At 34.5% G+C, this 16,007-nt stretch overlaps 3 protein-coding genes across 3 annotated transcripts in view; 2 read left to right on the top strand and 1 right to left on the bottom strand.

Moving 5' to 3' along the window:
* Positions 1–16,007, top strand: part of LOC120626818 (lachesin-like) — a gene marked incomplete at its 3' end in the record, with an annotated part of 46,967 nt that overhangs the window by 20,880 nt on the left and 10,080 nt on the right. Inside the window, exons 2-4 of the mRNA XM_039894571.1 lie at positions 3,991–4,088; positions 6,290–6,497; positions 11,000–11,164. Of these exons, the coding sequence (XP_039750505.1) occupies positions 3,991–4,088; positions 6,290–6,497; positions 11,000–11,164 (471 nt within the window). The remainder of the gene's footprint in view (positions 1–3,990; positions 4,089–6,289; positions 6,498–10,999; positions 11,165–16,007) is intronic.
* On the top strand, positions 12,722–15,185 carry LOC120626817 (protein ANTAGONIST OF LIKE HETEROCHROMATIN PROTEIN 1-like). The gene is made up of 2 exons (XM_039894570.1): positions 12,722–13,187; positions 14,249–15,185. Exons 1-2 carry the CDS (start codon positions 12,880–12,882, stop codon positions 15,150–15,152), a joined length of 1,212 nt encoding a protein of 403 aa, XP_039750504.1. The 5' UTR covers positions 12,722–12,879; the 3' UTR covers positions 15,153–15,185.
* LOC120626820 lies at positions 13,184–15,632 on the bottom strand. Its single transcript, XM_039894574.1, has 2 exons — positions 15,187–15,632; positions 13,184–14,121 (listed from the first exon to the last, which is right to left on the bottom strand). The coding sequence occupies exons 1-2, from the start codon at positions 15,359–15,361 to the stop codon at positions 13,328–13,330; spliced, it is 969 nt and encodes a 322-aa protein (XP_039750508.1). The 5' UTR covers positions 15,362–15,632; the 3' UTR covers positions 13,184–13,327.

The raw sequence follows: 16,007 nt of genomic DNA, 5'->3' as shown, positions 1-16,007 counted from the left end.
TATCCGGTTATACCCAAGTATGCATCCAATTTCATTTTAAATGACCTTTCTAATCGTTCCTTACATAAACTATTTTATTTCTCAGGATTTCCCATTGTGTTTCGGTTATGTATTGAAACTTAACTTTTTTTTTCTTAATTGATCAAGCAATGATCAATGCAGAAAAAAGGAATTATCTTCATACTACCGCAAAGCGCATTTTATAATTTCTTCAATCTTTTTGCACACAACACTAGTAAAGAGAGAAAAAACATAGTTGGTATTTTTGACAAATGCATTGTGAACTGACAAAAGTGTAAGGCTGGAGCGGATATAAATGTATTTCCATAGTATGAATATTGTTATTCAGATATTATTTTTTCACATTCTAATAATGATAATAATAATAATAAAATCTCTTTATTGCTTTCATTACAGCTAGACACAAAAAGATAATTTGCTTTAAAAAAATATGGATGATTAAATATTATTTGTAATTTTGCGTAGCTGTAGGCAGTCGCCAGTTATTATATTTACAAAAAACACAATATTGTTTTATTCAATCGGGATTTACATAATTTTTATACATAGCATTTTCAATATTATTTGATTCAAATTGTATTCCAGATTCAGCTACAATAACTGATCCCATTACTGTAATAACTAATTTGTATTATTCAAATTTGATAAAGAGCATTTAAAATTGCTGGCAATACTCAGTATATCCATGAAACAGAATGTACATTTGACTTATTTTTATTGTATTTATTAACTAGCTGAGCAATGTGGTTTCACCCGCGTCTTTTTAAATACCTACAAGCTTCATTTAGTTACATATAAAGATAACTAAAGCGTATAAGTAAATTAAGCGTATCAATAAAAGAAGTACGTGTTGAAGATCCAGTATTGGATCTTTCTTTTTTGTTTGTTGTATATTAACGCCCTTATTAATCAACGTAGCATAACGTTGGAATGGTTACGCAGTGTTTTTTCATGTTCTGGCATTTGAAAGGTGATGTATGCACTTGAGTAAGAAAACGCAATTTAAAGTTCCGAACCACCACAATAATGAATAAGCTGCAGATGATCATGCCGTTTTCGGTAGCTTGGACTGGAATCACTCTCGCTGACTGCCAGGAGAATTTCTTGCCGACCAAGCCGCATAGAAGTTATTTTTTAAGTATTCGTAATTTTATCACAAACATACTTCCAAAATACTTAATTTATTTAGGAAAGTAGACGATTCTCTCGCACAGAACTCTCCACTTCAAAATAACACTGAAGTTAGTCGCGTTAGCAACGTCATGGCTGTTTCTAAAGCGTATTCTTATCGGATGCGTACTGTTAGTCCAGCCTACCCTAACTGTTACGTTGTTCTTCATCATCACCATTTCAAACGATATATTCCCACCACTAAACATAAAGATTTTCGTGAGGACTTCCACACTCCACGGTCCTGTGCCGCATAATATGTCCAGAGGCTACATTGACAATGTTTCGGAGCCACAAGTCTTTACTGGCAAGACTCATTTTTCGTTGAATTTGGTTTTAGTTTAGGCACTTTGGTTGTGTAGTTATTCGTCGGTATTTAAAAATATCTTGTCTGTAACGTAAAACACGTTAATTCATTAAATTGTTTCACTAATTTAACAGAAAATAGCCTGTTTTACTTTAAAATGGAGCTTCCGCCATTAAGTTAGTTAGTCCCAAAAGTAATGTATATTGCGTCCTTATCCAGTGGTTTTCAGAATCCGTTGCTATTATAATTTATGCAAATACCTGTGTTCGTGAGGACAGGCATTAAGTTAACCGAGTTAAGCCCCATTCCAGCGACCTGTATCTCTACAATTTGTGGACAACGTAGACAAAACCTGACGTTACTGCAAAATGCTAATGAATTATTTAATATGATTAAAATCAATTTCCATTTTCTTATAAAAATGATTGTTATACTGTGTATCTACTGCTAATTTATTTCACAAGACATATACACACACATATAACATTTATAGCCTCGGCCAATTTGAAGAGATTTTTAAATTTTTCTAGCGGTTTTTTATTAATAAATTCTGATATCAGCCCGGAGTCTTTTATCCCGCCCAGCCAAAATGAAGCAGCGTGGAGGGTCTGAGCTTTAAAACCCTCTCTCCCATGCAATGATATTAGAGGCAACGGTATGTGCCATGGGATAATAATAGGGTATCTAATGATGATCCTAGATGATTGAAATTTACCCTCAGATAACAAAAAATCTTAAGAACGTAAGCAGGTAAACTTTTCGAGAAGTTAAATTATAAAAAATATTGTGGTATAATTATTATTGCAACAAAAATTGAAAACATTTAATTCCATATTAAAAACTACTTGATAATTCATTCATTAACATTCGTTTGAGCTGAAAATTTAATATTTATTCGAACAATTTGCACAGTTTATTAACGGAATATGAAATGCCTATTAATTATTTATTATTCCTTATTTTAATTAAACTTCCGTGATTTAAGTACTCAATAATTGGGAGTGCTTTAGCCTACATCGAAAAGAAAGCGTCATACTCTTTAAACGAGTTATGATTTGTTGCCAACAAACCAGAATATTATAGATGGAATGGATAATTATTTTAATTTTTTACAACCCTGGCAGTGTAGACCGTTTTGGTCTTATGAGTGAGAGGTAACAGGTTTTATCCCCGTTAGGATGTGTTTGGATATCTCTCTGAATTTTGGTTTGGTCGTCTTTGGCCAAGCGATTTAACGTAAAGGTACGATGTCGCGTTGAGACCGTTTTGGGATTTCATATAACTGCCATACGTCTAACAGATTGGCCCAGTACGATCTTAGAGTGCAGTATCAGTTAACTAGTAGTGAATAAAGAAAACTAAAACACGTTAGATGTGATGCAAACTTTAGATATCACAGAAGATCGACAATTGTTGTAAAGTATGCTGACGTCATATCAATCTGCTAGGGGTTTCCTATCAACAGAGTTACATGACTTTTCACAAAAACCTAAAAAAGGATGCTATACATTAAATAGCTAGTAATCTAGTAATTTAATCTCAGTTGCAGTAGGTATTAATACAATTATTTATTAAATAGAAATTTATTCTTTTTTATTCCACTACAAGCTCTTGACTGCAATCTCAACTGGAGGTATGTGATGATACAGTATAAGATGGTAGCGGGCTAACCTGTTAGGGAGTATGGCAGTTATATAAATCCCATAACGCTCTAGTCGGTTTCTACACAACATCTTACCGGAATGCTAAACGCTTAGCGCCACATCTTTGTCGGTAGGGCCACAACTAGCCACAACCGAAGCCTCCCAGCAAACCATACTAGAATAAATTCAGAAATTCATATATTCCCAAATTGCCATTCCGGGAATCGAACAACCCTCCAACTTAAAAACACAGCGCTCACTGCTGCGCCTGGGAGGTCGTTAAAATTTTTCTCTGCCTATAGGTTCTATATTACTACCTTGTTGCAACTACAGCTCAAAAGGTGTGTTAGAATAGTATTAGCCAGGAGTTAGGAAATTGGCATTCTCTACCCCCGTCCCGCTAAGCTGTCTGCCCTTTTTATTCTTAGCAATAAATACATCACTTGCTTCAAAGGTGAACGAAAACATCGTGAGGAAACCTGCATGCCTGAGAGTTATCCATAGTTTTCTCAAAGGTTGTGGAGTCCACCAATCCACAGTCCACTCTTAGGGCTAAATCGTTTCCCATTGTAAATATACTTGAAATTAATCTCTCTTTTCTTTCAATAATACTTTTATGTGTCCTTACATAAAAGTACAAGGACCATTAAAAGTATTAATTTGATTTTCATAGATGTAAAAGATTAAGGTATGTGTTATATCAGCCTATGTAATAGTTAAACATTACATATATTGTAGACGGAAACTAAAGGAAAGGAAAAAAGAAGAAACGGGTTTTTCTTTTATTTTAGGTTATGTTGCGAACGTACGTAATTGTAGATTGCTCTTAGTGGAATTGTTTTGTTGCAGAAGTGCCACGTTTCGAAGACAGCTTAAACAACCAGACAGTGTCATTAGGAAGAGAAGCTGTGTTCACTTGTGTCGTCAATGACCTCGGATCTTACAGAGTAAGTACAAATTGGTTTTTTTGGGGACTGACTTGTTGCTGTAGTTGCTAGCGCGTTCGATCTCGTGTTATATGGTTCGATTTCCGGAACGGTCTTTAAAGGTAATGTATTAATTGTCGTCCAGAAATAATATACCATTATATAATATACCATTATTGTACGGCCAGTAGTGTGGAAATTGGCGCTGTCCATCTGGCGCTTCGGATAGCATGCATATGAAATAGTAGTCGTTAAAGCATGCCAACCGAATAAGAGCAGCGTGGTAATAACTATCTCCTTCGACAACTATGTTCGCTCGTTAGGAACGCAAAGAAAATTAGGGGAAAACAGCAGAAATATCACTTAAACTTAACGGTTTCACTGGAAAGAGTTGCGAGTGGATGTGACTATTTTGGTTTATACACAGTTTGTATACTTTTTTCGTATTTCCGGAATAGATCTAATTATCATTATACAATCAGAAGTATCTTTGTATGTTTGGGTTATCTGGAGGAGATCGCTCAAAGCGATAAGACCGCCTTCACAATTTTTTGAATGTGTTTTTTGAAGTTCTTATATATATTTATTTCTGTATTTTAATTGTGTACAATAATGAGTTTATTTATCTATCTTTTTGTCGCTGAAACTACAGCGCATAACATAGCAACCTGAACTTTGGTAAGAGAATTCCGTAGAAATCATCTACTTTCCTTATCGTATGTCTCGTATCTCCAGGATGCAAGCTTAGTGTTTAAGATTGGTTTGATGTTAATTAAGCCTTACATAAATAATATAGTTTTGTATAAAACCTCCGGAACGGTTCATGGTGATTTTCTGGAATAAAAAATCAAGTGGCCCAAACCATCTCCGTGCCAAATTTCGTCGAGATCACTGCAGTGATTGCACCAACAAACAGACAATTTAACATTAGTATGGATATATTTTACAGACATTCATAGCTCAATCCTTACTATACTTATTAATATAAATGCAAAAGAGCGTTTGTTTATTTGTAACCAATCAACTGGATTTCGGGATAGAGTTAGTTGAAAGGACGATAAGTAATATAGTCTACTTTTTTATACCAGGAAAACAAACGGTTCTCACGAGATTGGTAAAAAAACCATAATAAACGCGGACGAAGAAAGCGGAAGACAGCTAGTATTTCAATAACAAAACCATGTATACGATTTACTCTATTAGAAATGTGTATAGGTTATGTAAAATCGGGTTTAGACGTTTTATTGTGTAACCTAGCGGATGCCCGCGATTTAATCTGCATACAACTTCTGAATACATTTTTCCCATGCCAATTTTCATTCGCTATTTTAAACAATGTACCCAGACTCGCGGCGTTGTACCCACCTGCGCTTTTACTTCATTTTGACTTGTCCTTTTTTTACTTTTTCTCTTTCTGCTTGGCTCCCACAGATCTTAGCGTGATTTTAAAAAACTTAAAAACTTTCATAAGAATATTGTTATAAAATGCACAACTCAACAAGTAAAATAAAAAAAAAAAATATGAAATTAAGTAGTGTATGTTTATGAAATTAAGTAGTGTAAGCATATTGCTTATCTTATGGTAATTTTAAAACTATCGCCTAACACTTCTCAGGGCGTGCCAGAAAAATGTCCTTCAACGTGCCGCCCAATATTCATCAATCTGAGGTACCTGTAATTACACCGGCAACCGTGCCCTTCAGGCTGGAACACAGCATTGCAACAATACTGTTTAACGGCAGAAATAAGTACGGTGGTACTTCCCCGTACGAGCTCGGTCACAAAAAGGTCTACTACTACTAAATCTATATATATAAACGATAAAGTGTGTGGATATGTTCCGTATAGGCTCCGAAGCGGCAGGACCGATTTCAATGAAACTTTCAGGGAATCTCCGGATTGACCTGGCGAGTAATCCTGTAGTTTGGTGACGATTGGAGCACTCCTATTTATGAACTGTCAAATACAGCTTTTATTTACTATTATGATATTCTATTGTTGGGTATACATGGGTGTAGATAATGATCTTCACCCGCTCGAGAAGAGAATGAATACGGAGAGAAATAAATGATTTATGAGACTTAAATTAAAAATTGAATGATGGAAGTTTATTGTTTAAATAAAATAAAGCAAAATCTAGCCCGGCGAAGCGGACTGGGTACGGTAGTTTAATATAGATAAATCATTTTCTTGTACTACTGAAGATTATTATATTTATACAGGTGGCGTGGCTACGTGTGGACACGCAGACGATCCTGACAATAGCCACCCACGTGATCACAAAGAACCATCGCATCGCTGTCAATCACAGTGACAGGCGCATCTGGTTCCTACACATACACGACGTGCGACAGTCTGACCGTGGTTGGTACATGTGCCAACTCAACACAGACCCTATGAAAAGCCAAACAGCGTACCTTGACGTAGTAGGTAAGTTCTGTTAATGACATAAAGTAGCTTTGGTAAGTATGTATCTGTAATAATGAAGTGTTCGTAATGTTGACACGATGTTAATACCTGATAGTACGACCTTAAGGAGGGAGGCTCACTTATCGACACAATGCCGGCCGTCCAACACCCGTTCAACTTTCGATTCACCGTCAATAATGCGATAACTCGTCTTGTTGTCGACTGTTTTCACAGTTTTTAAAAGAATTAATATAATGTAGTAACATTCATGAGGCTCTCTGTTCCAACCATTATTTGAGTCGATTTGATGTCGAGTCGGCGTCAAGTCGGTATGGTATACGAATAGCATTATCATCACTGTTTCTATATATAAACGACAGTTGAAATTCAAACCACGATTCCAACTTAAGACGAACCACTATATTGATATTGATTGTTTTCGCATATCAATTTCTGTATAGTCTGAGTAAAATAGATGTAATGATACTAATTTTAGACGCGCAAATTCTATACTTCTTATTTGTGTTTTGTCGAAAGCCCCAACTGAATAAATGTAGGCAAATTTGAAATTTAATACAATCCTTCTAAGTTCCTTTTTACTCCTATGGTCAAGTTTTTCGAAAACGAGTCCTCGATTGCGAGGGAGTAAACACTAAGGCTACTGGTATAAAGAAAAGAAGCATATGAAGAAGTACCTACTATTACACACCTATTATCATAATACAATGCCCATGAAATTCTTATAAATACACGACAGGTGAAGTGGAAAATGGTACATGAATCAACTCTATGTAGACTCTTTGAGAAGCCAAGCAGCCTCAATCTTGTTTAAAAGTTTCTCTATTGATACACAAGATTACTGTACTTAACCGCAAAGCCAAGTTGTAAAGTGTAAAACTCGCTAAGCATTGACTGTCAACTGTAATATATATTATCCAGTAATGAAGCATCACATGTTGGTGTAAATCGGGGGTTTTATATCGACGAACAAACATCTTACAAAGTCGGATTAACGTAACCCCGGATGCACGTTTGTTAACTTAAGAACTTACACATGAGGTTCCGATAGAAGCAAGATTTATACTTGTAGTTTATATCAATATGTATACTTAGATCCTTGAAAGAATAACAAAGGTACATATAATACCTTTAGTTTTCCTCTGCGTGTTAAAACTTATAATACAGTGATCTTTTATTTTATTTAAATATCTTAATATAACTAAACCATATTAAATATCGATAACTTAAATAACAAGTCGTAAATAATTGATAATTAAATTTGTATTAGTGTTAAAGAAAAAATTGCCAAAAAAAACCGATATTGTTATAAAACTAAAAAAAAAAAAAAAATATTTACAACAACATTTTCAAGTCGCTGCCAAGTAAGTAGAGTAAAAAATTACTGTACTGTAATTTAAATATAAATTTGTAATAAGAAAACCATACAGTTCTTTCAAAATAGGTTCGCTCAGTACATTTCGCACAAAAACCAAAGAAAATCCCGTATTTTCAACAACTGTAGATGCATAGGAGTTGATTAAATATAAAGGACTTTTATACAAACATAATATTTTTACGAAAAGCCCAAATACCAAGTTAAATGGATATAATTATTTAAAAACGACAGACTTTAGTAATACTTTCTGTCGAAAAAAACTTAATCCTCTGAGGTGCTCAAAGAATGTTCTTGAAATTTCCAAGTTTAGTTGTTTCGTCTGTAGATTGTCTGTCAGTCATAAAATTAAATTCTCTTCGTAGAAAAAAGGATTTCAGATTATAGATACACCTCGCTACTCCAATGCAGGTTGCTTTAACTCGTATTACTACATGATGGCTTTCCGTGCTCACTAAGGCACGGTGGGTAAACATGGCAAACTATACCATCTCCCAGCCAGACCTGTTGTTTATTACAGAAAAACAATAAAAATATATATACCCGATCCGGGAATGTATCTTGTAAATTAATTATTAAACAGTGTGTACCAAATCACGTTAATTGTACTTAACTTTTAATGGATTTATTTCTCATGTTAGCAACCATAATTTGTTTAGCTTCAAAGCTTTAAGACTCCGCGATGCGGTTTTATGAAACTTTAAATTGAAATTATGCGCGCTACGAGCGGAAAATAACAAAAGTTGAATGCCGAAATAACCTAGTGTTGACTTTTATCGCGATAAGTTTTAAACAATTATGTGAAAAATAACAGAAAAACTCAAGAGTTATAAATAAGAGCGTCTCTAGTTTTAAATCTTCCGTATCATTTGAAAACAATTTATATATACATTGTTTTCAAATGAGACGGAAGTTTAAAATACAGTGTACTTGTTTTTAAATACAGCGTACGCTGACTTATTTTTTTTTAATGACAATAAAGCGCTGAACTGCTGTCTCACCGATAGTGACCGACAAAATAATACAGACACTCGAAATTAAGATTAGCATATTGCATGTATCTCCCTTAATCAATGTTTTTTTTTCCCCTTTTTATTTTGATTAATATTTTTGAATGTGTAATTAGGTAATTTTAAAGTTTTGGAGGTGGGCGTGATCACTGTTACGCAGTTTCATACTTTACATTACAGTGATCATCGTTTCATTCATTAGCGGTTAAGTTATGTTATTGTTCACAAATAAATGCAAATAAATAAATAACTCAAGCAATAATGAGGGTTATAGGATTTTGATAATCTTATAACCTTATTATATCCGATGTGGAAACTAAACCAAACAAAAGGCTTCAAAAAAATTTGATGAATGTATGTAGAAGTACCGGCAAAAAGCTTTGCTCAACGACTTTTTTTTCTTTATAAAATGGGTGAAAAATATTTTTTCTTAACTGTTTATTCAAAAAGTGTTTGCTTAACATAATATGGATATGAATAAGAATTTTCTGATAAAATCCAATAAAAGCAAGCGAATGACTAAGTACGTCCAAGTAGTTTCTTTTCCATTTAAAATATAGGCGAACCTGTAGTTAGCATAAACATAATATATTCCCTTACAAGCTTACAACTTTTAATATTCAGTATTTTGATACTAGCTCATAATGTTAAATTACTTAATTTATAACTTATTTCTCTAAGGTTTCTTCTCGTCTATCTTCAATAATATGCAAGCCAACACCTACTTCACTCGCCTATTTAAAGCCCATTTAAATGTTGACTTTCGTAAAATTCTTGTGATATGGTTTGCCTACTACCTAGTAATATAATTAAAATAAAATCTTAATGGAAAATTATATAGTTCGTTAAAATACGTTTACATAAAACCGTCAAAGTGCCATAAACTATATTTTTATAGCAAAAAAAATGCCGACTAATAACCACGCGCGCGTGTTGTAAGCTCAATAGTACCTAATGACTCGTAATTGCAATAATAATAGTCATAGCTGTGATATTGCAAACGGAAAATTTAGAATTAGAATTTATTTGTTTGCTCGAATGCAGGATATTTTGGCCTTAAGGTTACTTGGGTGAAAAAACACTTTGGTATATATGTGCCAATCGAGCTTGGCTTAAGAAGTGGTGATAGCCGAGTGATTTGGACTTTAGCCATTTGGGTGGAAAATCCGGAAAATCCGAAATCCGGCAAGCACCTACCTTTTCGAAGTTTTGTGAACTTTTAGCAATTAAATGTCACGTGATTTTATTCTTGTTCTCCGTAATGTTCTTCGCATTAATTTAACCCATCTGCACATCGCAAGCGTGGTAGAAATATAAAACTTTGTGGGTTAATACGTTAATAATGATGATAAAATACTATATATATGAATGCAAAACTGAGTTTATTCGACTTATTAAAAAAATAATAAAGTGAGTTAGTAGGTTTGTCCTTCTTTCACGCAGCAACAGAACAAGGGGCTGAGAAATAAGTGATAGTTGGTGGGCCGGATAGTGGCAGCTACTTTTTATACCATAACTAGCTGTTGCCCGCGACTTCGTCTGCGTTTGATTTTGTATTTTAAAGCATTCAGTATCGCTAAGCCTTAAATTAGTATAGTAGTATTATATATATATAACATGTGACTGTCAATTAATTATAGAAAAAATATTTGCAATAAAATAAAATTGCGACTATAATTAAAAATCTAAACTATCCTATCTCTTAAGTTGGAACAGACTGCTCACGGTGTACCAATTTAATTTAAAATCGGTTAAGTAGTTTAGGAGTCCATCGCGGACAAACATCGTGACAAGAGATTTATATATATTAAGATAAGATAAGGGCGATTCACCTTCTGATACTGCATAATGGATTAAATGGATTTTAGTGAAATTTTGTAGTAATTTAAGAATAACTATATACCTTATTTTATACTTTATGAACCACTGTTTATTAATTTATTTTTGTATAAATAATACAATACGTACCTACAATTTATACCGAAGAAACTACTAATACATATCATCAAAGCTAAAGTTCCTTTGCATTTCGTTTTTCGGTGCACCGACTTTTGCATTTTCAAACAGATATTTCATCAATCACGGATAATTTTCGAAAAATGCGTTTTTTTTGTTCTTAGTGCCACCGGATATTCTAGACTACCCTACAAGTAGCGACCAGGTGGCGCGGGAAGGCGCTAACGTTACACTCCGATGTGCCGCACACGGGGTTCCAACGCCTGCAGTGGTCTGGAGGAAAGAAGCGGGAGATCTGCTGCCAACATTAAACTTTACAGACAACCATAGTAAGAAAGTTATTTTCCTTCTTGAAATTTCTATTATTATTCTTCTAAGAACATTTTTATCCCTAGCAGTGTCTACTTACAATTCTACTCACGAAAACGTGCCGCCAAGCAATTTAACGTTCCGGTACGACGTGTATGGTTAGGGGTCTGGGTGTGCTGTAACTTCCAAAACTCCTTTCAGGTTAGCCCGTTAACATCTTAGACAATATCATCACATTTAAATTGTAATATAAGGTTACAGTGAACTAAAAAAAATTATGTATTTCAACCAACTTTTAGTACTGGATTTTTACGTTGACTTCATCCCCTATTTTCGAAGATTTCCATGAGATCTTCAACAAATGTCATTGGGACTTAAGCCAGTGAAACTAGTTAACGATGAAATAAACATAAAAATACTAGCCTAACATTCTCAGCCTTTTTTGAGTTCATTCACAAAGCACTACATTGTAATGTAACTCCCGCATATGCTTATACGATATATTATGGATATCTACTGTTTTACGAAATGAAAACGGGTAAAACCGAACGAAACATCGGCTTCAAAGCATGCAACATGTAAACCACAAAGACCCTACCACTTTCAATCTACGAGTAAAGGTTTACCCACACCGATGCGACCACAGAAGTGAGGGAGAGCAACTAGAAATACACTTGCCTATTTCCACGCTGTCTGATTTATCTTAATACGTCATTTTCTTACATCAATATAAGAGAAAACTTTTGTGTATTTTCATAATTTATTGAACTATCTGACCAACAATCAGCTTTGGGAATTTAACGTATCTGTTATTTATTTTAAGGCTGCGCGTATTTAGCTTTCTGTCAATCGTAAACGTTGTAATAAAAGTTGAATAGTATATTACCTAGCTAGTAGCTACGTAGTCTGGACTCATCTTTATTACACTATAAATAATGATTACATCACAAAATACTATATAAATGTCCCTTAATGCGGTTGTTGGTTGTATTACTAATTAAAGAGAACATAAATTAAATATGAATAATAGAATTATTCTATAAAATATCTGCCATGGTATTTTAAGATTGGAGTTGGTATTGTGTCAGGGTCAATATTTTAAAAACGGTTTTTTCTCAAAATGTTTGTTAAATGTTATAATTTTAGTTATATCACGTACTGGTGAAATAAATATATATTATATATTATATAAATAATCAATTAATTATCTAAATTAAAGAAGAAAAAAAAACTTTCCCATTGTTAAAATGTATAACAAATATATTTTAATTCATATTTCTTTTTCGTATAGATTTTTATGTACACCCTACATAAACAAATAAATATCTTACTTATAATTTGTACTTTGCTAGATGGCCTGGCAGAGATTACTTTTTAGCGATAAGTCCGCCTTTTGTACTTGCGTAATAGTTGTTGATGTTCATTTGATTTTCCTTGTATAATTTTTTTTATCTTTCCATTCGAATAATTTAGTACCACTTTGCACAACTATTCCAAAAAGCTTTAGTGCTAAGTGAAATAATGGGCTGCGATGGATGAGCAAACAGACGGAAAGACAAAATAGCACCATAAGGCATCTTTTCCATTACACGGTTGTTCAAACGTACGGTGTGTAAGCCGTACGGTTGAAAAAACGTGCTAGCTTGTACATGATACGGCAAAATCACCGCGCGAGACATTGGTAAGTACTGGCTAGTAGCGCTTTTTACTCGGGCTGTGTAGGACGTGCTGCGTCATGAATTTTCTTACGAAAAAAAAGATTATAGTTGCTTATTACATATATAGGAAAAAGAAAATAGAAAAAAAAAGGGAAGTAAGGTTTTGGATACATCCGATTTTAGAAAAAAGGGAGGAATATGGCGCGTTTCATACACTTGTCAAGAATCAATTGAGAGAAGATGAAGACAAGTTTTACAATTATTTTAGAATGCAGAAAACTACATTCGACAACTTGCTCCAAAAATTATCCCAGGAACTAAAACATCAAGATACTTTTATGCGAGAGAGTATATCGCCCGCAGAAAGATTGGCTGTAACTCTGAGGTAAGTAGGTACAAAATTAAATGACATATTTTAGTTTAAAATTGTTTATTGCACACAAACAAAATTATTACATGTAATTGAATTTTAATAATTATTAATTTAAGAACAAGTAAATCAAAAAATACACTACGCTGAAAATGCTACTCAAGTGCGGTACTAAAATCGAATTCGTCTTCAATAGAAACTTGAGAATCTGCCGAGATACTTTCCGCATTTACACTATGTACAGATAATTGTGATTCGGGTCGGTAGTGGATTGGCTCTAAACCAGAACCGTGTCCAAAATCATGAGAAGACGTCTGTGGACGACTTATTCCATAGCTCGATCTAGCAGCTGTAGAATATCCATATGTTGACGATTGCGCATTTGAGGATGCTGTACCACTTAAATATCCTTGATGGCCTTGATCCCATTGGTTTCTTGATGTAGGTATATACTGAGTACACTGTCTTTGTTGAATATTTTTAATTATTGAAATTACTTGAAACTGAAAGTCTATCATATTTTCATCACTGAACTTGTCAACTGTATCAGCGATTCCCATAAAAAAGTTCATACTACGGCTTTTCTTTTTCTCATCTCGTTCTGCTGAATCCATAAACTTCATAAACCTAATGTCAACTTCACTTAGTTCATTTTTTCTTTTTTTTTTAGCCCTTTGCGTCTCACTCCGTTCAGTGTATCCCGAGCTTGATTGATTCGGGACTGCACTATCAAAATTTTCATTACTGAGGCTAGAATCATGAACATGTTCAGTCATGTTAGAATCGGTCTTGCGATGCTCAACATTTTTTTTTAGGAACATCATTTCATCATAGAACATATATTTTCTTATTTTTTTTGCTGAAGAACCAGACTTACATTCATTAATTTTTTTGTCATATTTTATCCAGCTATCTTTCATATTGGTCCACTTCTTCATCACCATTTGCCCTGAAAATAAATAAATAATAATTATTAAATTCAAAATTTATGAAAACCCCCGACCTAAACTGAATCGACCCCGACCTAAAATGGGGTTTTAGTATTTGAACCTGAACCGTTTTGTTTTATATTTCAGGTATCTAGCAACAGGAGATACCTTTACTGACCTATACTACAGCTATAGAATTGGAATAAAAACCATAAGTTGCATCGTACGTGAAGTATGCCACTACATTTGGTTAGAACTGTATAAAGAATATATGAAAATGCCATCTAAAGAAGACTGGCTACACATTGCAAGCAAATTTCAAGAATCTTCCAACTTCCCGCTGTGCTTAGGAGCGGTCGATGGAAAACACATCAGACTTATTAAGCCAATTGATAGTGGCTCGATGTTTTTAAATTACAAACATTTTTTTTCTATAGTTTTGATGGCAGTAGTAGATAGCGATTACAACTTTATATTTGTTGACGTTGGCGCCTACGGAAAGGAGTGTGATTCCAGTGTGTTTAAAGAGACCCCATTTTGGAAAAATTTAACAAACAACGGATTAAATCTACCCGATGCAACACGTTTGCCTGGAATTGACTACGATTTGCCATATGTGTTCGTTGCGGACGAAGCCTTTGCTTTGCATTATCACTTGCTTCGTCCATTTGGTGGTCATCAGCTTGATCAATTAAAACGTACATTTAACTACAGACTCACAAGAGCGCGAAGATTTGTTGAATGTGCGTTTGGCATTTTATCCAATAAATGGCGAATTTTTCACCGGCCAATGAATGTGTCCATCGATTTGGCAGTTGATATTGTGAAAACATGTTGTGTTTTGCAAAATTTTATACATAAGCAGGAAAACTTTCAGTTTCACAATGCGAGTGAAAATGAGTCCACCCTTGATTCAGAATCGGAACTAATCCAGTTACCTATCACGAATGCAGTTCGCGGAAGTTTGGCGGCTAATGAAGTTCGCAACAGATTTGCACAATATTTTGTATCTAACGAAGGTCGCCTCTCCTATCAAAACAACTATGCATAAGTAAAAAGTTAATAATTAAATATCTGTAACTTACCAAACTTGTTTTTCTCATCACCACTTAAATCTTCAAATGTGGGCTGGAAATGAATAAATATTTCTTTCCAGGAATCATATTTAAGCCGCTTATTTTTATAATCGTCGATGGTCTTATCCCATATTACAGGCCTTTCTTGAATCAACGTAATTAATAATTCTTGATTTATGTTCATTTTATAATAAAATCGCGAAACAGCGTATATAAGCGGTCACGAATCCGTGCGTACGTCCGGCACCGTCGACACACCCCGATAGACTGCCATACAACACTGGTGAAAATCACGCCGTGCGTAGACGCGGCGCGCCGAGGGGCAGTCACGGCGCACGCGGCCGCGGCGCCGTGCCTTGGCGCCACCGTGCATGTCGACAAGCTCATATAGTGATCCATACCACACTGACGACCGTGCCTACACGCGGCGAATTAACCGTAGATTTTCACGGCGAGAAACCGTGTAATGGAAAAGAGGCCTAAGGGGTAATTTTTTTACCATTTCTGTAGAAAACGCAAAAAACCCATACAGTGAAGTGAGCGATACGTTTACACAAACAGACTGACAAAGCGGTACAAGTCATAAAATTTGTCTTTTTGCGTCGTGTAGGGGAGACTGAATTTGAAACGGACAATAACTGCCACACTTTCACAATATGGAATTATATTTCCTGCGACGGAAAGTGCGATTCCTGATAAAGATAATTTGCGCAATAAAAATGGAAATCGGGATTTATTTAATGCCCAACATTTGCTGTGGTTACGCACGTCATTAAAAACTTAATTTCAGGACGGGAAATAAATACATTTCCTTTGTTATTTTTACCTCA

Source organism: Pararge aegeria, chromosome 10, assembly GCF_905163445.1.
Source record: "Pararge aegeria chromosome 10, ilParAegt1.1, whole genome shotgun sequence".
Lineage (NCBI taxonomy): Eukaryota > Metazoa > Arthropoda > Insecta > Lepidoptera > Nymphalidae > Pararge > Pararge aegeria.
The sequence above is the reverse complement of the archived record's forward strand: the minus strand, read 5'-3'. Positions and strand labels throughout refer to the sequence as shown.

Bases quoted from the DNA above. Each gene is read 5' to 3' on its own strand.
- LOC120626820 (XM_039894574.1), bottom strand. From the start codon at position 15,361: ATGAACATAAATCAAGAATTATTAATTACGTTGATTCAAGAAAGGCCT. The intron at 14,122-15,186 runs GTAAGTTACAGA...ATTTATTTTCAG, and splicing joins TGATGAGAAAAACAAGTTTG to GGCAAATGGTGATGAAGAAG.
- LOC120626817 (XM_039894570.1), top strand. From the start codon at position 12,880: ATGAATTTTCTTACGAAAAAAAAGATTATAGTTGCTTATTACATATAT. The intron at 13,188-14,248 runs GTAAGTAGGTAC...TTTATATTTCAG, and splicing joins AGATTGGCTGTAACTCTGAG to GTATCTAGCAACAGGAGATA.